Source organism: Pseudorasbora parva, chromosome 18 (assembly GCF_024679245.1).
Source record: "Pseudorasbora parva isolate DD20220531a chromosome 18, ASM2467924v1, whole genome shotgun sequence".
Classification (NCBI taxonomy): Eukaryota; Metazoa; Chordata; class Actinopteri; order Cypriniformes; family Gobionidae; genus Pseudorasbora; species Pseudorasbora parva.
In genome coordinates this window covers 43718314-43741310 of record NC_090189.1, presented here as the reverse complement: position 1 = coordinate 43741310, position 22997 = coordinate 43718314, and the positions used below count along the sequence as shown (strand labels likewise).

Here is a 22997-nt window from a genome sequence, read left to right as displayed (position 1 = left end):
ATAGGGTAATATAGTGAATATATAGGCTAATATAGTGAATATATAGGCTAATATAGTGAATATATAGGCTAATATAGTGAATATATAGGGTAATATAGTGAATATATAGGCTAATATAGTGAATATATAGGCTAATATAGTGAATATATAGGCTAATATAGTGAATATATAGGCTAATATAGTGAATATATAGGCTAATATAGTGAATATATAGGGTAATATAGTGAATATATAGGCTAATATAGTGAATATATAGGCTAATATAGTGAATATATAGGCTAATATAGTGAATATATAGGCTAATATCGGTCATATTTTGAGGTTTAGAGTTGATTTCTCTGGTGAACTCTCAGCTCTGGACACTGAAGGACTTCTGAGGTAAATGTGAGGCTGGTTGTTCTCGGGCTGTTTTATTGACGTCTCTCCGCCGTTGAGACACTGATTGAGCGATTACACACACATATGAAGCGCTTCAGTTGTAGTGTATCCTCAACACACCTTCAGATGTTCATTCATGTTTATTCTCTGACTATGACGATCACGTTCACTCGTCTATACAGTGATCAGTCACGCCACATTAAAGAGCGGCAAACGGCATTTATCGCTTGAGTTTCCTGCTAAAACAGACGATGCTTCATATGTTCATGTGTGAGCTGGGATTGCAGTGTGCTCTGCGTGTTAAACAAGCAGTTACCTGTTAAAGACTGCATTCGGGACACACGTGCACCGCACCGAAGCGGTTCTGACGAATCCCCGCACCGCTACACCCCTCATCATTAATGTTCTCGGTCAGTGCGATGGCCTTGTGCTCACTCAAACAGGCTTAACTCTGGTGTTTTTGAAGGTGGGGGATTTTGGAGATGCTAACAACTGGCCGACGCCTGGAGAGATCGCTACGAAGGAAGTTCAGGTAAGAGAGTGTTAAACGATGTCTTAATGACGGCTTTTCTCATCTATGCCAGATCACAGTCTCTGAAGATACACACATCTAGGCCTGTCAATAAATCAATGAATCGCGAGATTTAACAAAAATAGCTGTAATTTTTCCGGCCGCAATAATTTTAATTTGCATGTTTGTTTGTTTTCCTCATCTCTCGCTGACTGCGCTCGACTCGTCCGTTTGGGAGGTGTGTGTACCGTTAGACTGTAAATAGACACATCTGGGTCAAGCATGTTTGCGCTTGTTTTACAACGTGTGCAAAGTGTCCTTTAGGGCGGGGGTTTACAAACTATGAGGCCAAGGGCCCCCAAATCTGATGAACCTTTTATGAGGGACCCCCTTCCTAAAATCCATCTATTTTTATGTATGAAAAAAACATTTAAACATTATAAATACAACATATTGCCCCAAACTTAAATTGGCTATACTTAATAATCAAAAATGATTTATATAAGCACTGGGGTTCTTAACATACTGCGTTAGGACCCCCAGTGAGCAGGATAAAGGGGACTATAGTAAGAACAACTCACTAGAAAGATACAAAGCAAACATATACAATTATGGAAAGTACAGCAACAAAGCTGAAGAACATTTAGAAATGAAACGGTTAGACTGTTCTGTAGACTAGTGTCAGGTTTTTGCGTTGTATTTGTATTCTCTGAAGTGTTCTGGGGACCCCTTAGAGCCTTCTTGAGGACCCCTGCTTTAGGGAGTAGGGTTAGATTGAATTTAAAATTGGCTTTATAAAGAGTTTATTTTATTTTATTTTTTTCATGCTTTCATGTCAGGGCTTGACACTTGCTTTTTCCCAAGGAGCACCAAAGTTGGAAAATGTAACAGCGCATTTAGAAACTTTAGGGGCGCAACTAACTATATCTGCATTAATATATAAAACACTGAAAGTATAGTTATTTTAGTGTTTCTCAGATATACTGTAAAGTTTCAGTTCATATTTATTAGAGTTAATATTTATATTTTCTGCTTTCATTTTAGTTGAAAGTTTTTTTTGTTGTTGTTGTTTTAAAATGTGTATAGTTTTTAATGTTTATTTCAGCTTTAGTTTGGTACATCAGGTAAACTGCAACTAAATGAACATTTATTTTATTTTATTTTTTATACAAGTTAACATTTATTTCCAGGAAAGATATTTTATATACAAGGATTTACTTTACATTAATGAAAATTACATTAAACTACACAGTTTGTGTAACCAGGGGGTGTAAATTAGACACACGGCGGGACTTTTATTTAATAAACGAGCCTGAAATGCACGCTAGGACTCATTCAGATTCAGACGAGGAGATTAAATATAGTTTTATAGTTTAACAGTTCTTACACCCATACACATTACAGTATAAAGGCCGTACTGATCCGCATTAGTGTCGTTAAATGTGACGTTTATTAATGAAATCACAGCCATATGAAGATTAATAATCACAGTATGCAGTTTTAGTGTTTCACATTGTTTTTCCACCCCCAAAATATAAGTCGACTTAAAATGATCATTAAGATGCTTGATAAACCATTTAAGTTTTTATATGATCTTGCGTTATCCGCAGGGATCAGTCAAAACACATCGTGCAGTTCACACACACACACACACACCTATTTTTAGTGGCAGATGTGAGTGAAACGCTCTCACTGTCGAGCCCTGGCTATAAAGGCAGGTGAGTTTGGTAAAAGGCCTCAACATGATTGTGTTTTTGTCTTTTGCTGAACCTGTCAGGTTGTGAAGAAGCCCGTGGTCAAACGAGAGTCGAAAGGAAAGAGGGAAAATGAAGAGAGCAAAGAGAACCTCAAGGCCAAATCAGACGACTCCGGAGAGGAGAAAAACACCGATGAGGAGTCGCAGAAAAACGGACACAAAAAGAGAGGTGTTTACGCCACTGTTCATTCCTTTCCTACGCTCGTCGTTTCTCGTATCAGTTTAATGTGTAAACGAGAACTAATGATGATGCTAACCTGACCCTGTTAACACTGAAGCTGCTTTGAAACCGCTGGACTTGTATAAAGTGCTGTATAAATAAAGATGATTTGTTTTGTTGTAGGAAATAAGCACAAGTGGGTTCCTCTTATGATCGAGGTGAAGTCTGAAGGTCCGCGCGAGCGCTCGGCCTCCAGGAATAACACACGTCAGTTTGACGCTCACCGAATCCCGCCCGGCAGCAGGAACGACCTGAGAGGTATTCACACTCGCTCTGCTTTAAATCGCTTTAATAAAAGTCACCCGCCACCGCCGGGGTGTTTGACCGTTCCACCTAAATCTAAAAGCCCATAGAATACTGTGTTTTATGAATATCTGAGCCAATAAATCAAAATAAGGAGCTGACCCTCTCCTTTTAAACAAGTATTATAATGTTTTATTATAGCTTCATGCATTCGTTTATTTATCAACACTTCAATATGGGTAATTTTAATTAAAAAAAAGCAAAATTTGAACAAAAAACAATCACATCTTTGATCAACTCCATTTTAAAATGCACACATCAAGTTTATGTGGCGGAAACGTGCATATTTATACATATATCACAAAACAAACATTAAAGTGTTTATTCAGAGCTCTGATACAAACTAAATAAACTCGGTACAATAACACTTTCTCAGCAATCTTTCCCCATCTCTCTGTCTCTAAGCCACGCCCCTATCTTAGCCACACCCCCTCGTTAAGCCACGCCCCCACTGCCACGTAATCTCATTTCAAATGCAAAGATGTCAGCCAATCACAGCAGTGGGTGTTTTCACTGAAGACTCGCAGCAGACACGCCCTTTGAAACTTTTATCAGTATAGACAAAATGCCTTTTATTTCTAAATTATGACATTGTTTGATGTTAAAAAATGTGTGTGTATTTGGTAGTTCGAGTGTGTAATAAAACAGAACTGAAGGGATCACACGCTTTCAGAGAGGAGGCTTGTGCTTATGTTTCTGTGTGTGTGTGTGTCAGACAGTACAAGACTGCAAGGAGTTATTTTTTCGCAAGTTAACTCTTTAACATCAGCAAGTATCATTCGTGTGCCCAGTCTATTCTCTGCTATATGCGTCACAGGTTCGACACTTTTCACAATGTTGAAGTAGCCTATTAATTTCACTCAGATATTGCGTGTCGTTGCGACACAAACAGCAGTCTTGATGGGTGTGTGTGTTTGCAGATTGGCACAGTGGGAAGTATGAGCCGGAGCTGAGGGATGACCATGACGAGGTGTCGAGTGTGAAGAGCGAGGGAGCGCCGTATAGAGCGGCTGTGCGAGGCCGCGGGCGAGGAAGAGGACGGGGACGAGGACGTGGAAGAGGCAGAGGTACACACTTAATCACACTATAAAAATAATGAGCTCGATCAGTTTTACAGCCGCGATAATTTCCATTTGCTTGTTTGTTGTCCTCGTGTCTCTCGCTGACTGCGCTTCTCGTTTGATGAGGTGTGTATACTCGACGCTCAGACTGGCGTGAGGAGTCGTCATGCTCGGCCAGATTCGTCTGGAGCTCGTGGCTCTTCGGTTGTGGAGCCGCACGCAAACTTACACAATTAGACGTACAGACGGCCAATCGAAACGGGGTCATTTCACTCCGCGTCCACGTCATGTTTGCCTCGCGCTCGTGCGAACGCGTCGAGTATAGAACAGGCTTAAAGCGACACTGAAGTTTGATAACGCAAGTTAATTCTTCAGGTCAGTCTGTGTGTGCTAAAGGCTCATGAGTTCCTGTAGAGATAATAATACACACTCTGCTTTTGCCAAATAGATGAAAAGCATCATCAATGTCTTCTCTCTCGCTGTGTCAGAATCTCACCGAGCTTTCCTCAGAGACGGTCAAGCTCAGTTTGTGCATCATTACATGATATTACATTTTTTTTAAATACTCTATCCTAAATTGTGGATAATTAAGCTATACATCATATGCTGAAGTACATTTCTGTATGCTGGAGTGTTAACGATTAAAAGAAAACAACAAGAACCGCACAGAACCGAAACCGTGACCTGAACCGTGGGTTTAGTGACCCGCCGCCCCTAATATGCTCCTGAAACACAATCATCCGCTGCTTTTATTGTTTTTGGTTGTTTTGTTCATTTATTGTGGATGTTTAAAATGTTTTCCGTTTTCAGTGTTTAATAGTCTTTAGAAATTAAAGTGTATTGATCTTTGAAAAGGTGTACCTGCATTATTACACCATTATCATTATTGGAGATGAAAATGGTCTCAGCAAGACAATATTATCGTTTATCGCAATCATTTCTTGGCCAATTTATCGTCCAGCAAAATGTTATCGTGACAGGCCTGAGTGCATCAGGAAGCCAGTCTGCCATTAGGACTTGAGTGGGTGACTGTCAACCCCACAAAAACAACACCGCAAAGGAGATTCAGTCACAAATGTATTAACAGTCATAAACAGGACTCAGGCCACAGCCTGGAAAAATACATGGTTATCTTAATGTTTGAAACGGCTACGCTGTAGAACCCAAAATGTTTCCAGACACTACTTTTAGGATGGGTTGGGGTCGTAATTGTCTGGCCGTTCTGAGAGTTATCTTCCATTTTAAAAACAGACGGGCTATTATCCGCTTGATTTGGTCATGGGCTACTCCACAATACGTTTAGTGCCCTCGATTGGATGACAAACAATAAAATAAAATAAACAAACAGTCTTATCATAGAGTAAAAAATGCGCTACATGGCACTTTAAAAACCGTATGGTCTATTTATAGTTTGATTACGGATATTTCATGTCATGTTCGAAAGCATAATTGAATATCGCATAAAAAGTGACGGCCCTAGAGAGCAGTGGGGCCTTAATATGATGCTACACTATTTAATATAAAGATAGATGAAACACATGCATAATAAATGCTGTCATTTAAATATGTGTTCTGTACTAGTTAGAAATAAGTAAATGGAAACGCATAATAGGAAAAAAGGTGTCCCTATTATGCAAAGGCTCCTAATTTCATTTTGGCGTCTCCTACAACAGGTTCACAGGGGTCAAAGGTCAAAAACACTTTTTAAACATGCGTTTCATTTTTCTCCTTCGGGAGTTTAGGGTTTATAAAGCGGGAAATTAACGCACATGTTTATTATTATATGAATCAACAAAGATTATCACATGAATTCAGGCTTTGAAACCTTTCTAGTGGAAGAGTCTCATGCACTAAAGCTCTCAGTGCTCTCCGATTCAACGCTTTCATTTGGGGACCGCTGACGGAAACCACTTCTCAAGCCTGGCCAATGGGAACATGAGAGCCATTTTATAGCATTTCCAGATATATTTTCTATTTCCTATTTATTCCTTATATTCTGCTTAACCTGTTAGTGATGCCTTTTGTATGTTTAAATAAATCTGTCATGATTTATACACAGCCGTGTATAAATTATTATATTTCAGTAACGAATTCGAGAAAAAAGAAAATTATAACCGCCTTAAGTGAAGCTTATGAGTGTTGATTATTATATCTAAAATTAAATAACTGAATTGAGGCTGATAGTTGGGCTCTGATGTTAAGCAATGTGTGGCCTAAGGAAGGACTCCCTATATTTACAGCTTTATCTTTAAGAAACTGTTATTATTTAATTAATTTAAGGACAGACACATTTTTTCAGTAAAGCACTGTTTAATAAAAATAAATAAAGTAATTTTGTAAATTTTCTGTACCGAAATCGCACCAAACCGTGACTTCAAAACCGAGATGTGTACCGAACCGTCAGAGTTGTGTACCGTTACACACCTAATGCCGCTATTCAACACATCCATAATTCTCTCATAATCGTGCGAATCCGCCTCTAAGCCCCGCCTCTCTGAGAGCTGCTCTCCTCTGATTGGTCAAACGGCCAGTTTGCTGTGATTGGTCAGAAAGTAACGATGGCGTCGATTTGAGGGTCTCAATCTCAGCAGAAAACAGCGTCTCCTCCACATGAACAACACACACCAAACTCTTGCAGTCTGAGGCGACTGCAGTGTGTGTGAGGTGCGGTGCTAAGAGACGCTGCTCAGCCAATCACAACCAGAGACTGGCATTATGAAAATGAGTTGCATTGTTACACAGGTTCAGCAGGAAGTGTGACTGGAATTACTGACAACTCCTTTCAGTTCAGAGTCGCTTTCTCTAGGAGAGGAGTTTGATTCTGTTGTTTTTCCTTCTCATCAGGTCATTATGACTACTACGGCTATAAAGGCTTCGATGGGAAAGATGGAGCCTGTGGTCAGAAGTTCAACAGCACGGTGACCTACTATTACGACAACATGAGCAGTAATGACCTGTATACTGTGGACCATGACCTGCTCAAGGACTACATCAAGAGACAGATGTGAGTAACGATTCACACACAGCTCGACATTAACACAAGCCGTGTCAAAGAGCCAACAACATTCATAACACACATAGTGTCAGGTTTATTAGACAGCTGCATTAGGACACGCGCTGGGCAAATAGTGTTAGTGTGTCAGCGTTATAATGTGTACCTAGTGATGCCAACAGATCATTTTATTAGAGCTGAGGATCGAGATCCTGATTCTGAATAGACAACTGAACAAATGATGTGTTTTACTGCAGGGTCTGATCAAACGTTAGTCTATTAAAAAAGTTTAATTGAGTTATTGTTTTTAAAAAGCCAGATTGAGTGTCTGATTGAAGGACTCCCTCATGAAGACTTCACTTGTTTTACGTCTGCCCCCCAACAAGATTTTTCCTGTCGACTAGTCGTTCATTCAAGCCATTAGCCGACTAATTGCACATTTATATTAATTAAAGGGTTAGTTCACCCCAAAGTGAAATGTCTGTCATTAACTCGTCTCCCTAATGTCGCTCCACACCCGTAAGACCTCCGTTCATCTTCACACACAGTTTAAGATATTTTATATTTAGTCCGAGAGCGTATGCAAGTGTATGCACACTATACTGGCTGATGCGGAGAAGCTTGTCCATGCCTTTATCTAAGGGAAAGGGAAAGGGAATAAAAACATCATCACAGTAGTCCATATGAGACATCAGTGGGTTAATTAGAGTCTCTTGAAGCATCCAAAATACATTTGGGTCCAAAAATAACAAAAACTACGACTTTATTCAGCATTGTCTTCTCTTCCGCGTTTGTGTTCAATCCTCAAATAAAGATTCAAACGGTTATGAGTCAGTGAATCGATTCATGATTCGGATCGCCAATGTCTCGTGATTTCAGCAGTTTGACACGCGATCCGAATCATGATTTTTCTCGTTCTTTAAGGGTTAATTACACTATAGATGACGGCTTCAGTAAAACATTGTCAGTTGTTCTGTGGAGGTTGTTTTTCTGCATGTTTTCCAGCTGGAGTCACAGCGTTTGAAGCCCTTCTGTGAATGGTTACTAAAGCGATGTTTGTCCCGTCTCTGTGGTGTTTGTCTCCGCAGCGAGTACTACTTCAGCATTGATAATCTGGAGCGGGATTTCTTCCTGCGCAGGAAGATGGATCAGGAGGGCTTCCTGCCGGTGGCTCTGATCGCCAGCTTCCACCGCGTGCAGGCGCTCACTACAGACGTCAGCCTCATCCTGCAGGTCAGAGACACATTTCCCTATCGCCAGATCCACAGGCCATATCCAAAACACCATTACATCTCCATATTGCCAAAATGTTTACAGTATTCGATATACATCTCTGTTTGCACTTGCTTTAAAATAAATTAAAAGTAAATATTTTCTTTTGCCTCCATTAAAAACAACAAAAACTATTATGATAGAACTAAATTAAATACACAATGTGTACGTTTACTGAACAGGTTGTGATCTTATTTCATGATACGAGTATAGGTTAATATTTTTGAAATGTACTTTTAATAAATGCAGGGTTCCTGATGGGTCTTAAAAAGCCTTAAAAGCATTAACTTTATTAATTTGGAAATAATACCTTAGAAAGACTTGAAAAAGTCTTGGATTTTGATGTCTGGGTCTTCAAAATTGTGCTGTATTTAACTTTTCCGTATTATATTTTTCCTCAAAGGTTTCATTCCTCAACTATTGACCACCATTATTTTGATTAACTAACGTTGCATAAATAAAGAGTGGCGGAACAAATTATTGAGAACGCAACGCTGCCCCGGGTCACAGTACATAATGCTGCGAACACGAGATGGCTTCAGTAAATGAAGATCACAACCAGAGACCGCAACACAACACACACCTCGAGCAAAGGAGAAGCGGCAACATTAGTCTTTCTTTGCTGATAGGGACGTGAAATCGGTATTCATTTTTTGTATGAATGGTCTTAAAAAGACTTGAATCTAACTTGAAGAAATCTGTAGCGACCCTGTATAGATTTAAAATCTTATCTTTATTTATATATATAAAAAAGCAACACATACAAATTATAAACAATATGACAAACACAGTGCTTTATTTTTCAGATATAGGTCTATTAAACAGTAAGTCAAGAAATAAATCAAATTTATATAAAAACAACTTCTCAGTCATCACTCTATAAACTCACTATAGGCTACACTGATTCTTAATACATTTATTAAAGTTGTTTAGCCAAGCATGGGGTGTTTTTTTTACTTTTCATTGTTGTTTGATTAACATTAATCACAGAATATGAGGTCCGGCTTAACCTGCAGGGATCAGTTTCCTCAACTATAAGTCCACTAAAGACATCCTGACCGTTTACCTGAATACTCGTCAGGCCGTGCATTTTTACATATTTTTGACCATTCAAACCCAATAATCCACCAAAGAACTGAATGGCATTTGCATGTAGTCTGCAAGGTGTGTGTGTGTGTGTGCTTCAGGTCAGAGTCCGGCTCTGCGGTTTATTCTCTCATGCGTGTGTGTTTCTGTCTTTATCATGCGCTGTGTGTATATATTTAACTCTTCTGCTTCAGTGTTTAGTGAGCGGTTGAAGCCGAGCTCTGCTTTATCTGGTAACGCTCTTTGAGGAAGTATGCATGTTGAATTTGAAATATTCGCTAATCACGATATTTTCAAATTTGACATTGTCGTCAAAGTGATTGTGATAGTATGGTGATATTGGATATATTGCCCAGCCCTGCTGGTTCATGAGTGTCCGTGTCGTAATGGGTGTTTGCTGTCGTTTCAGGCGCTGAAGGACAGTAAGGTGGTGGATATCATTGATATGAAGATCCGCTGTAAGGAGGAGCCTGATAAATGGCCCCTGCCGGGCCTGGCTCTGCCTGACCAATCGCAGACGGATTTCTCTCAGTTCATCAACTGCCCAGAGTTCATTCCCAGGACCATTGTGGACACACACACAGGTGAGCCTGAGCCGATGTGGAGGGCTGAGAGTGCTTCCGAAGGGCCGATCTGACAGTGTTTGACCTCTACAGGTTCTCCCAGATCCTCCACACCGGCGCAGCATAAGACCGAAGACATGAGCAACCTGAAGCTGATGCCGAAGGGCCTTTCTGCCAGTCTGCCGGATCTGGACTCGGAGTCCTGGATCGAGGTCAAGAAGAGGCCTCGGCCGTCTCCAGCTCGACCTAAAGTAAGACTGGGCCATCTGCTTCTTATGGTCTCAGAACGACAATATTATCGTTTATCTCTCTTGGCCAATTTATCGTCCAGCAAAATGTGTTCTGGTGACAGGCCTACCTGTAGCATGAGGAGCGCTCTGATGGGTTTTGCAGAAAGCAGATGCGGATGCAAGAAAGCAAGCAAAAATATTGTAGTTTTATCATATTTTCTGGACTATAAGTCACACTTTTTTGCATTGTTTGGCTGGTCCTGCGACTTATAGTCAGATGTGACTTGTATATCAAATTTAATTCATACTGACTGACAAGAATAAGCATATAGTCGTGAGAGGGCGCTCTAGGCTGCTCCGGTAGCCTGCACCTGAAAATCTTAACCCTTAAAGTAGGGCTGGGCGATAAAACGATAACGTTAATTATCACGATATAATTTTCCTCGATAAAACGATAACAACAGGTCGATAAATTCTCGATATAATGCTTACGCGCTATGCGTAATGCTGCGCATGCATATTGCAGACCGGGCGTCTGCGTGCTGCACGCGGTAATGTTTACAGTCTGTGGCTGACAGGCTTGGAGGATCGGAGATAAGTGGAGCGATTAAAAAAAGAGCAATAGTGAAGAAAATGCAGCGCTCGCGACCAGCTCGGAGGACACAGATATCGTTGACAAGTTAGTTCGCTCAACTTCAGTGGTTTGAGGATATTTTAGCGATCCCATCCGACATAAAACAGAGCGACGTGCGTGGACTGCTTATCATAGGTTCACGTTCACCACACAGAATTTAATTATTAAATTATCGTGTTTCTTCAAAGTTCTTCCATATAACATGCAGCCCAACACAGCGGTGAATCTACATTAACTACATTCACACACCGGCTTATTGTTAGCTGTAGTGGGTGACTTATTTACAACAGGCTAACGTTACCAAACTATATAATCACTAAAACATCGGACTTGTACATTGCTATCATAATTGTTTGTCTTTGGTGATGTATTAATGACTCCGCATCGCCTGTATCAAAAGAGAAATAATGTCATCTGGTGTTTAAAATGAATAAAATAGACTAGACAGCCCTTACTGGAGAGCCACAAATACTGAACTTTGCTCTCTCCCGACCAGCCCACTGTCGGTGAGGTGTGTGTGTGTGTGTGTGTGTGTGTGTGTCGGTGAGATGCACGGTGGACCAATCCACTGTGAGGCAAGAGAAGGGGCCTCAAAATGTTTCTTAAAACGCTTTTTTTTGACCTTTTGCGTTTTTAGTGTTTTACTTAGACAATTAAATATATAAACGCTCAATATTGCATTATTTGTTCTGTTTCAGCTGCGAAAATCGTTCACAGCAGAACCGCAACGCGTCTCACAACAACGTGTGTAAATGAACGATTCATTGTTTGAATGAATCGTTTGAATGAACGACTCAATGACTCGCTCATTAAGACGGCCACCTGCTACCACCTACTGGTGGTTTAATTTGATCTTTAAACATACTTTCCAACATGTCTTATTTGTCTATTCAAAACTACAAATCTCAAAACATTATTTAATGCTGTTGTAATTTTTCAGTGTAAATTATTTAATTTGATTGGTAACAGCCCTTATAGTGTTTTATTTTAATTTAATGTATTGATCAAAATTACAAATATAAAATGAAACATGAAGCTTAGCCTATAGTTAATAAGATTAAGGGAAAATGCCCTTTATAAAAGGTGAAAATATCACAAATTTCAAATGATTCAATAAAAATAAAAACCACAAATATGCAGATTTAAATATGTCAAAGCTGATTGAACACTGGTGAGAATATTGCTTCAGAATAAATTATATTTACAACACACAAACACACACACACACACACACTTTTCCGGACAAGCTAATTTTTTACTTGGACAAGCTTGAACGATGTACTTGTTCGAAGGACAAGCACATGAACATGCTTAATGTCAAGCCCTGTATAATGATATATTATTGATATATAGTGTTGAGTAAAAAAATGCTGACCACAGTTACGATTTTAATAAATAAATCTACCTCAGTTTAAATAAATTGTTCACTTGTTTGGGAAGTGTTTGTCATGTTTTGACAATAAAGGATAGTTTAAAACCACAGCTAACTGTCTGTTTTCTACATATTTCACTCAGGAGCAAAAATATGCCTTTAAACTTTAAAGAAATAAAGATTTTACATTTATCGTGATATTTATCGATATCGACTGATATGCTAAATTATATCGTGATAATTTTTTTGGGCCATATCGCCCAGCCCTACCTTAAAGACAAAGACAGCCATCCGCGGCTAAAAATAACTATCATTCTAAGATGTTTAATAACTTTTAAACCACGAATCCAATCTGTTTGCTGTAAACAGCACAATAAAGAGGAGAATCTCCACTTCCCATAGATATTACATGTCTTGTGATTGATCATTCAGAGGTTTCGTAGTCAGCGTGGATACGTCAATAAAATATGCAGCACTGATTTGTCCAGGAAGCACACGTGGGCTGGTCCCCTGAGCCAAACGGAAATTATTTTTTATCATTAGTCCTACACCACATTTTTGCTGCCGTTTTTCTTGAAATTATATTAAATTATTATAATTCTTAGAATAAATAAATGTAAAATTGGGACATCAAATGAGCTAGATGGAAACTTCAGGCTCTCCGGTTTAAAATGATATATAGCACTTGATGCTAACTGCTAGAACGGGGGAGAAAAACTAAGAAAAGTAGAGGCACGTCAGGCGCCCCAAACATGTTCTAGGGCTTTAAGGGTTAATTACCCCTCGGTTAATGTTGTCACCGGAGTTGTGCTTTAATTGCTCTTTATTTGTGTCTGTATCGTGATGAGCGCTCTGTGTTTTTCAGAAAGCGGATGCGGTGCGTTCGCCGGTTCAGACGGCGCCGGCGGCAGGAGATGAGCCGGAGGAGCCGGAGGAGCTGGACTTCATGTTTGATGAGGAGATGGAGCAGATCGACGGCCGCCGCAACACCTTCACTGACTGGTCGGATGAAGACTCGGACTGCGAGATCGACGACAGAGACGTCAATAAGATCCTCATCGTGACCCAGACGCCGCCGTACCTGCGGAAGCACCCTGGGGGAGACCGCACCGGCAACCACACCTCACGCTCCAAACTCAGCAGCGAACTGGTGAAGGTCATCAACGACGGCCTCTACTACTACGAGCAGGACCTGTGGGACGACACCTACGAGCCCGAGTATGCCATGATCAAGGTGAGCACTCATGCATATATATTTTAGAGACCATATGGAATAGCGTTTATATCGTGGTTTGATGCGAGCGCTTCTGAGAAATAGCAGATGCAGGGAAAGGGCATCATCCAGTGTGTCCGAAGCATTGGTTCTGGTATCTGGTAAGATATAGTTAACATTAGGGAGGCCACAATACGAGCCAGATTATGCCATGATCAAGGTGAGCCGGTCCCTGTGCCGCAGGAGAGCTCACACAATCCGTCATCTTTATTTCTATCGCTCTTCTCCAGTGCCGATTGTGTCAGAGCAGCTTCAGTGTTAAACAGGACAATACTGCAGCAGAATTAGATTTGGCTGTACAGTCGTTCTGGAGTAAACAGTGATGTTATCAGCTTATTTTAATTTATCAGAGAGAGACAATGCTGGCAGATCAGTATTATAGTTTATAGAATTAAATAAGACCTAATGTATTAATTGTATTTGTATATTTAGTTGAATAAGTTTGATCATAATGTTAGTGTCCCCAACTGAGCAAGCCAAGCCGAAGGCGACCAAAGGAACCCAAACTCCATCAGGACATGAAGGAGAAAAATAAACCTTAGAGAAACCAGACTCAGTTCTCCTCTGGCCTATTAACACACAGTGGAGGATTATTATTCTGGACACCGCACAGCTCAGAGGTCATATTAGATCGCAATATTCAACATTTCTGGGTATCACGCAAGAGACTGGTTTATTGAGGATGATGCGTCGATTACACAAGAGTATGAACACTTGAACGATCAGAGTTATTGCGCTGGAGACGGTTTATTGAGGAGGACACACATGCATAGGGCTGGGTGGTGTATATATTAGAGACCATATGCAGTAATAGTTAACACTAGGGATGCCACAATACAGTTAGTCTACGGTTCAACACACACCTCGGTTTTCTGGTTCTGTTTTTTGCTATTCTATCCTTAAAGGGATAGTTCCCCCTGAAATGAAATAAAAGCCATCTTTTACTCACCCTGCTGTTGTATGTCCTTCTATCCCTTTCGGACCTCAAAAGCAGTCATTTTAAAAAGTTATTTTCAATAGTTCAATATTACACATTGATGCCTTAAGACACGAACTGATCGGTTTGTGTGAGAAATCAAGCCATATTTATATCATTTTTTACCTCAAATAAAACGCCATATCAGCCTGGAACGCGCGTCCTTCCGGCAAGGTCAATAATGTATGCTCTGGATATGGGATATAAGAGCTAGAGCATGTATTATTGACCTTGCCGGAAGTGACACGCGTTCCAGGCTGATACAGCGTTTTATTTGAGGTAAAAAATGAAATAAATATGGCTTGAAGGGGTGTGACGGTTATTATATTACCGTGAGACCGACGGTTATAGTTAAACACCGTCATTAGAACTCTATAACCGCCAAAACCGTATTATTAAAATATTTTTTACAAACATAAAAAAAAAAAGATGCACTCCGAGGGGAAATTGTATCAGCTGACAAGGGAAACGGAGGCGGAGTTAGTGGTGCTTCGGAGGCTACTGCTGGAGATGATTCGGGAGAGGTCTGTGCTCCTTATACCAAGAAGAGAAGAAATCTTGGAGATCATCATCATATCCTTAAACGGAGGTTTGAAATCTCTGCCCCTTTACCGATCAGAGCATGCGCTGACACGGAGTTAACCCACTATCTCCAAGAACAACCAATTGACTCTACGGCTTATCCACTAGCATGGTGGAGAGACAATGAAACGCGCTATACGCTCTTAGCAGAACTGGCACGTAAATACACCAACATGCTTCAGCATGTACACGACCTGACCGGATTACTTTTGAGTGTGCGTCCTTATATGCCGCGCTCACATGCACCAAGCTATAATGTTGACAAGAGAGGGATAAAATTATTTCGTAAGAAGTTGTGAAGATAATGTTGGCATAATGACACTGTCCCTAAACCTACCCAGGTAAGCAAACAATCAACTGCGCCTGACGTTAGAATGTATTTTGTCTGAGATGATAATTACACTTTACAACAGATAAATAGCTTTAAACCCTATAGGTCCTGGTGGCCGTTGAGAGCTGCTATGGCATCCGTGAACACGTCCAGCTGTTGAGAGGACGGCGTCGCATCTGATGCGGAAGACAAACTGAGAGCTGGGATGATCGCATATAGTGGCACCTCATATCGATTGAGCTAATAACCTGCTGTTTCAAACATTATTTGAATATTATTTCCAATTTATGCACTACTTTATTCAAACTAAGTTGTCCTATAACAGACGAACATGACCTCACCCCCCACCGCCGGTTATGTTTCACATCATAAGTCATCACCAGTTCTGAAGCCGGCACACCCCTAATGGCTTGATTTCTCACACAAACCGATCGGATCTCGTCTTCAGACATCAGTGTGTGGTCATGAGCCACAGGGCTCTGTGTGTGTGTTGCCCAAGCATGCTTTTGTTGCTCTCATAGTATTGTTACCCATTCACATCATTATATGACCGACACACAGCAACGGTTGAGTTAAAATCTTCATGTGTGTTCTCCTGAAGAAACACACACACCTACATGTTGGACACACTGGGGGTCAGCAGATCAACATCACAGGCTCATTATTGGGTGAACTAACCCTTTAAAGTGTTGTTAGAGCGCTTGACGAAGAGCTAAATGGGTTAAAAGCTGCCAGATTTAAAAATGCTTTGAGCGCATTCCTTCAGTGCTTCCAGCACAACACTAATATATCCTAGTCATGTGACGTGGCAGAAATGTGATGGTTTGTGAGTGTTTCTAGCCGATCTGAGGTGGAGTTGCTGGACTGATGTGGTGTGTGTGTGTGTGTGTTCATTGTGTTGGCTGTCATGAGTTTAATTCTGTCAGATTCTGGGTGTGTGTCCATTCTCCGGCGCTGCTTTTCTTCTCATGGGCAGTGAGTGTGTGCTTTAGCGCAGTGCTTCTGGACATGGCAGGAGTGTTTGTTGTGGTCTTTTGTGTGGTGCTCTTTGTGCCGTCACGGACTGCTAGAAAAGCCAGCTAGCGTTAGCTTGAGTTTACTGCAGTTTGAGCGGCAGCTCCAGAATCATGGATCTCCACGGCTCACAGGTATAGGCCAGGTGCTCAGTGTGGCGGTGTGTGTAGCGTTAATGCTCAGTGTAGCGGTGTGTGTGTGTGTGTGTGTGTGTAGCGTTAATGCTCAGTGTGGCGGTGTGTGTGTGTGTGTAGCGTTAATGCTCAGTGTGGCGTTGTGTGTAGCGTTAATGCTCAGTGTGGCGTTGTGTGTGGCGTTAATGCTCAGTGTGGTGTCGTGTGTAGCGTTAATGCTCAGTGTTGCGTTGTGTGTAGCGTTAATGCTCAGTGTGGCGGTGTGTGTGGCGTTAATGCTCAGTGTGGTGTTGTGTGTAGCGTTAATGCTCAGTGTGGCGTTGTGTGTAGCGTTAATGCTCAGTGTGGCGTTGTGTGTGGCGTTAATGCTCAGTGTGGTGTCGTGTGTAGCGTTAATGCTCAGTGTTGCGTTGTGTGTAGCGTTAATGCTCAGTGTGGCGTTGTGTGTGGAGTTAATGCTCAGTGTGGTGTCGTGTGTAGCGTTAATGCTCAGTGTGGTGTCGTGTGTAGCGTTAATGCTCAGTGTGGTGTCGTGTGTAGCGTTAATGCTCAGTGTGGCGTTGTGTGTAGCGTTAATGCTCAGTGTGGTGTCGTGTGTAGCGTTAATGCTCAGTGTGGCGTTGTGTGTAGCGTTAATGCTCAGTGTGGCGTTGTGTGTAGCGTTAATGCTCAGTGTGGCGTGTGTAGCGTTAATGCTCAGTGTGGCGTTGTGTGTAGCGATAATGCTCAGTGTGGCGGTGTGTGTAGCGTTAATGCTCAGTGTGGCGTTGTGTGTAGCGTTAATGCTCAGTGTGGCGTTGTGTGTAGCGTTAATGCTCAGTGTGGCGTTGTGTGTGGCGTTAATGCTCAGTGTGGTGTTGTGTGTGGCGTTAATGCTCAGTGTGGCGTCGTGTGTAGCGTTAATGCTCAGTGTGGCGTTGTGTGTAGCGTTAATGCTCAGTGTGGCGTTGTGTGTAGCGTTAATGCTCAGTGTGGCGTTGTGTGTAGCGTTAATGCTCAGTGTGGCGTTGTGTGTAGCGTTAATGCTCAGTGTGGCGTTGTGTGTAGCGATAATGCTCAGTGTGGCGGTGTGTGTGTGTGTAGCGTTAATGCTCAGTGTGGCGGTGTGTGTGTGTGTGTGTAGCGATAATGCTCAGTGTGGCGTCGTGTGTAGCGTTAATGCTCAGTGTGGCGTCGTGTGTAGCGTTAATGCTCAGTGTGGCGTCGTGTGTAGCGTTAATGCTCAGTGTGGCGTCGTGTGTAGCGTTAATGCTCAGTGTGGCGTCGTGTGTAGCGTTAATGCTCAGTGTGGCGTTGTGTGTAGCGTTAATGCTCAGTGTGGCGTCGTGTGTGTAGCGTTAATGCTCAGTGTGGCGTCGTGTGTGTAGCGTTAATGCTCAGTGTGGCGTCGTGTGTGTAGCGTTAATGCTCAGTGTGGTGTCGTGTGTGTAGCGTTAATGCTCAGTGTGGCGTCGTGTGTGTAGCGTTAATGCTCAGTGTGGCGTTGTGTGTAGCGTTAATGCTCAGTGTGGTGTCGTGTAGCGTTAATGCTCAGTGTGGTGTGGTGTGTAGCGTTAATGCTCAGTGTGGCGTTGTGTGTAGCGTTAATGCTCAGTGTGGTGTCGTGTGTAGCGTTAATGCTCAGTGTGGTGTCGTGTGTAGCGTTAATGCTCAGTGTGGTGTCGTGTGTAGCGTTAATGCTCAGTGTGGTGTTGTGTGTAGCGTTAATGCTCAGTGTGGCGTTGTGTGTAGCGTTAATGCTCAGTGTGGCGTTGTGTGTAGCGTTAATGCTCAGTGTGGCGTTGTGTGTAGCGTTAATGCTCAGTGTGGCGGTGTGTGTGGCGTTAATGCTCAGTGTGGCGTTGTGTGTGGCGTTAATGCTCAGTGTGGTGTTGTGTGTAGCGTTAATGCTCAGTGTGGCGTTGTGTGTAGCGTTAATGCTCAGTGTGGTGTAGTGTTAATGCTCAGTGTGGCGTTGTGTGTAGGGTTAATGCTCAGTGTGGCGTTGTGTGTAGAGTTAATGCTCAGTGTGGCGTTGTGTGTAGCGTTAATGCTCAGTGTGGCGTTGTGTGTAGCGTTAATGCTCAGTGTGGCGTTGTGTAGCGTTAATGCTCAGTGTGGCGTTAATGCTCAGTGTGGCGTTGTGTGTAGCGTTAATGCTCAGTGTGGCGGTGTGTGTGGCGTTAATGCTCAGTGTGGCGGTGTGTGTAGCGTTAATGCTCAGTGTGGCGTTGTGTGTAGCGTTAATGCTCAGTGTGGCGTTGTGTGGCGTTAATGCTCAGTGTGGCGTTGTGTGTAGCGTTAATGCTCAGTGTGGCGTTAATGCTCAGTGTGGCGGTGTGTGTGGCGTTAATGCTCAGTGTGGCGGTGTGTGTGGCGTTAATGCTCAGTGTGGCGTTGTGTGTGGCGTTAATGCTCAGTGTGGCGTTGTGTGTAGGGTTAATGCTCAGTGTGGCGTTGTGTGTAGGGTTAATGCTCAGTGTGGCGTTGTGTGTAGCGTTAATGCTCAGTGTGGCGGTGTGTGTAGCGTTAATGCTCAGTGTGGCGTTGTGTGTAGCGTTAATGCTCAGTGTGGCGTTGTGTGTAGCGTTAATGCTCAGTGTGGCGTTGTGTGTAGCGTTAATGCTCAGTGTGGTGTTGTGTGTAGTGTTAATGCTCAGTGTGGCGTTGTGTGTAGCGTTAATGCTCAGTGTGGCGGTGTGTGTGGCGTTAATGCTCAGTGTGGCGTCGTGTGTGGCGTTAATGCTCAGTGTGGCGGTGTGTGTAGCGTTAATGCTCAGTGTGGCGGTGTGTGTGGCGTTAATGCTCAGTGTGGCGGTGTGTGTAGCGTTAATGCTCAGTGTGGCGGTGTGTGTGGCGTTAATGCTCAGTGTGGCGGTGTGTGTAGCGTTAATGCTCAGTGTGGCGGTGTGTGTAGCGTTAATGCTCAGTGTGGCGGTGTGTGTGGCGTTAATGCTCAGTGTGGCGTTGTGTGTGGCGTTAATGCTCAGTGTGGCGTTGTGTGTAGCGTTAATGCTCAGTGTGGCGTTGTGTGTAGCGTTAATGCTCAGTGTGGCGTTGTGTGTAGCGTTAATGCTCAGTGTGGCGTCGTGTGTAGCGTTAATGCTCAGTGCGGCGTCGTGTGTGGCGTTAATGCTCAGTGTGGCGTCGTGTGTAGCGTTAATGCTCAGTGTGGTGTCGTGTGTGGCGTTAATGCTCAGTGTGGCGTTGCGTGTGGCGTTAATGCTCATTGTGGCGTTGTGTGTGGCGTTAATGCTCAGTGTGGCGTTGTGTGTGGCGTTAATGCTCAGTGTGGCGTTGTGTGTAGCGTTAATGCTCAGTGTGGCGTTGTGTGTGTAGCGTTAATGCTCAGTGTGGTGTCGTGTGTAGCGTTAATGCTCAGTGTGGCGGTGTGTGCACAGGATTTTTGAGGGGCAGTTGCTCTGACCTAAAAAAGGGACCCACCCCACCCCCACCCCTCATGATCTGTCCAATTACATATTATTGTTATTGCCATTATCATTATTATTTCAATGCCCCCTAGTGGTATTTATGTTCTGCTCAGGAAAAATCTTATAGGTGGGGCTATTTTTTTGCAGGGGGGTCTGGGGGTTTCTCCCCCAAGAATTTTTTTTATTTCGTAGATGTGATTTCCTGCATTTTGGTGCGTTTGAGGCCATTTCCCTTGCCTATACCAATAAAGACCTCAAACCAGTCAATATCAATAGTCTAATAAAAAAAGACAATATTAATTTAACTGCCATCAACAGTTTATGATCGTCCATTTGTTATACCTTTCCGACAACGTTAAGTCTCACCCGACAACGGCGACAATCTCCTTCTAGTGCCGCTCATGCAGGCTCAGCCAAGGCGGTTAGAAGGATTTTGGGGGCCCCAAGCAAAATGGACATGGCTAACTTTCTACAAATAAACGGGTAATGATTAAAAAATGTTTGTAAAACTTTAAGAAACCATTTTTAAAACATCTATAAACATTACATAGATAGACAGACCAAATATTCCTAACACTTTGTTAAGGGTTACTAGTTGGTTTGTAAACTGTCTATAATTATCTGGATGGTTATTATGAAGTTGCAACAGATGACTATAATACCTGTTAAATAGTTAATAAACAGTAACAGTAAAACATGTGGGTTGTCCTGATACTGTACTTCAAAATGCAACAGTGTAAAAATTGCCACACCGAATAAAGTAACTGTTCAAGATCCATTGGTAACTTATAAAAATAATATCATATTTGCATAAACTGTTACTACCATACATCCCGACACTAACTCATTAAGATAAGCTATGAAAAAAATCATGTTCCTCTGCCTCTTTCTGGTTAAATAATGTTTATAATAATAGTTAATGCTATATTAACTATTCCAGGTTATTTATGCATAGCATAAAAATAGTTAGTATAGCATGCGCATGCTATGCCACTTTCATCAAAACCTATTACAAAGCTATAGCAATTTTATGTCGTTAAATACGATAAACAGTTATTCTGGAACAGATCTGCTTCTTCCTTATCCCGTTAAAAAAAAAACATATTACAGTAAGTAACCATATTCCATCCGTTCGAAAAAAAAAGTTGCACTAACTGTTCGTTACAAGCAGCATTTGCCAGGCAGGTAACGTTAGCTAACATAAACATATTTTTGCTAGCCTACCTGCTGCAAAAATAACACAATTTTTGTACAAATAAAGCTATTTTATATAGTGTAATTTATCACTTACCACTATCTTGTTTTTTCTCTTTTTTCTTTTCTGGCTTCCTAAAGCATAATTCCGCTTCATGATCGCCGAGGAGGATTTGTATTTTGCCGGCAGCAGAGATTGCGTGGTTGGGTGGCTGTTGTCAGCGACGACTGAGAGGGCCCCCTTGAGGGGGATTCCGATAACAGTGTCAATGCACTTTACTGCATTGACTATCAAAGGGGCGCTCAAGCACTTTGTCGTTGCATTTTATTCATAACCTGTCGCTGTCTTGAGGCCCCAGGCCAGCTCGGTGCCCCAAGCAATTGCTTGACTTTCACTTTCGAACGGGTACCCGAATATGGAAGTGAACGAGGCTTTGCGATTTTTTTTTTTTTTTTTTTTTTTTTTTGTATCTAGGCCTACATGAAATTCTGCATCCATTATACGATTTTTTTATTTATTTTTTTCCACCTCGGAAGGGCAACGTGAGTCGAGAAGGGCATATGGGCAGTTGCCCGGGCAACCTGAGCAACCCCCCTGTGCACGTCCCTGGCGGTGTGTGTAGCGTTAATGCTCAGTGTGGCGTCGTGTGTAGCGTTAATGCTCAGTGTGGTGTTGTGTGTAGTGTTAATGCTCAGTGTGGCGTCGTGTGTAGCGTTAATGCTCAGTGTGGCGTTGTGTGTAGCGTTAATGCTCAGTGTGGCGTCGTGTGTAGCGTTAATGCTCAGTGTGGCGTCGTGTGTAGCGTTAATGCTCAGTGTGGCGTTGTGTGTAGCGTTAATGCTCAGTGTGGCGTTGTGTGTAGCGTTAATGCTCAGTGTGGTGTCGTGTGTAGCGATAATGCTCAGTGTGGCGTCGTGTGTAGCGTTAATGCTCAGTGTGGCGTCGTGTGTAGCGTTAATGCTCAGTGTGGCGTCGTGTGTAGCGCTAATGCTCAGTGTGGCGTTGTGTGTAGCGTTAATGCTCAGTGTGGTGTTGTGTGTAGCGTTAATGCTCAGTGTGGCGTTGTGTGTAGCGTTAATGCTCAGTGTGGCGTTGTGTGTAGCGTTAATGCTCAGTGTGGCGTTGTGTGTAGCGTTAATGCTCAGTGTGGCGTTGTGTGTAGCGTTAATGCTCAGTGTGGCGTTGTGTGTAGCGTTAATGCTCAGTGTGGTGTTGTGTGTAGTGTTAATGCTCAGTGTGGCGTTGTGTGTAGGGTTAATGCTCAGTGTGGTGTTGTGTGTAGCGTTAATGCTCAGTGTGGCGTCGTGTGTAGCGTTAATGCTCAGTGTGGCGTTGTGTGTAGCGTTAATGCTCAGTGTGGCGGTGTGTGTAGCGTTAATGCTCAGTGTGGCGGTGTGTGTAGCGTTAATGCTCAGTGTGGCGTTGTGTGTAGCGTTAATGCTCAGTGTGGCGTTGTGTGTAGCGTTAATGCTCAGTGTGGCGTTGTGTGTAGCGTTAATGCTCAGTGTGGTGTTGTGTGTAGCGTTAATGCTCAGTGTGGCGTTGTGTGTAGCGTTAATGCTCAGTGTGGCGTTGTGTGTAGCGTTAATGCTCAGTGTGGCGTTGTGTGTAGCGTTAATGCTCAGTGTGGCGTTGTGTGTAGCGTTAATGCTCAGTGTGGCGTCGTGTGTAGCGTTAATGCTCAGTGTGGCGTTGTGTGTAGCG

The 22997-nt window shown here is 42.5% G+C and overlaps 1 protein-coding gene across 1 annotated transcript in view; it reads left to right on the top strand.

The window, feature by feature from the left end:
• The window catches only part of larp1 (La ribonucleoprotein 1, translational regulator), a 60305-nt gene that overhangs the window by 21994 nt on the left and 15314 nt on the right, over positions 1–22997 (top strand). Inside the window, exons 3-11 of the mRNA XM_067424146.1 lie at positions 845–910; positions 2667–2814; positions 2989–3123; positions 4089–4235; positions 7074–7233; positions 8310–8454; positions 9989–10163; positions 10236–10393; positions 13244–13612. Of these exons, the coding sequence (XP_067280247.1) occupies positions 845–910; positions 2667–2814; positions 2989–3123; positions 4089–4235; positions 7074–7233; positions 8310–8454; positions 9989–10163; positions 10236–10393; positions 13244–13612 (1503 nt within the window). The remainder of the gene's footprint in view (positions 1–844; positions 911–2666; positions 2815–2988; positions 3124–4088; positions 4236–7073; positions 7234–8309; positions 8455–9988; positions 10164–10235; positions 10394–13243; positions 13613–22997) is intronic.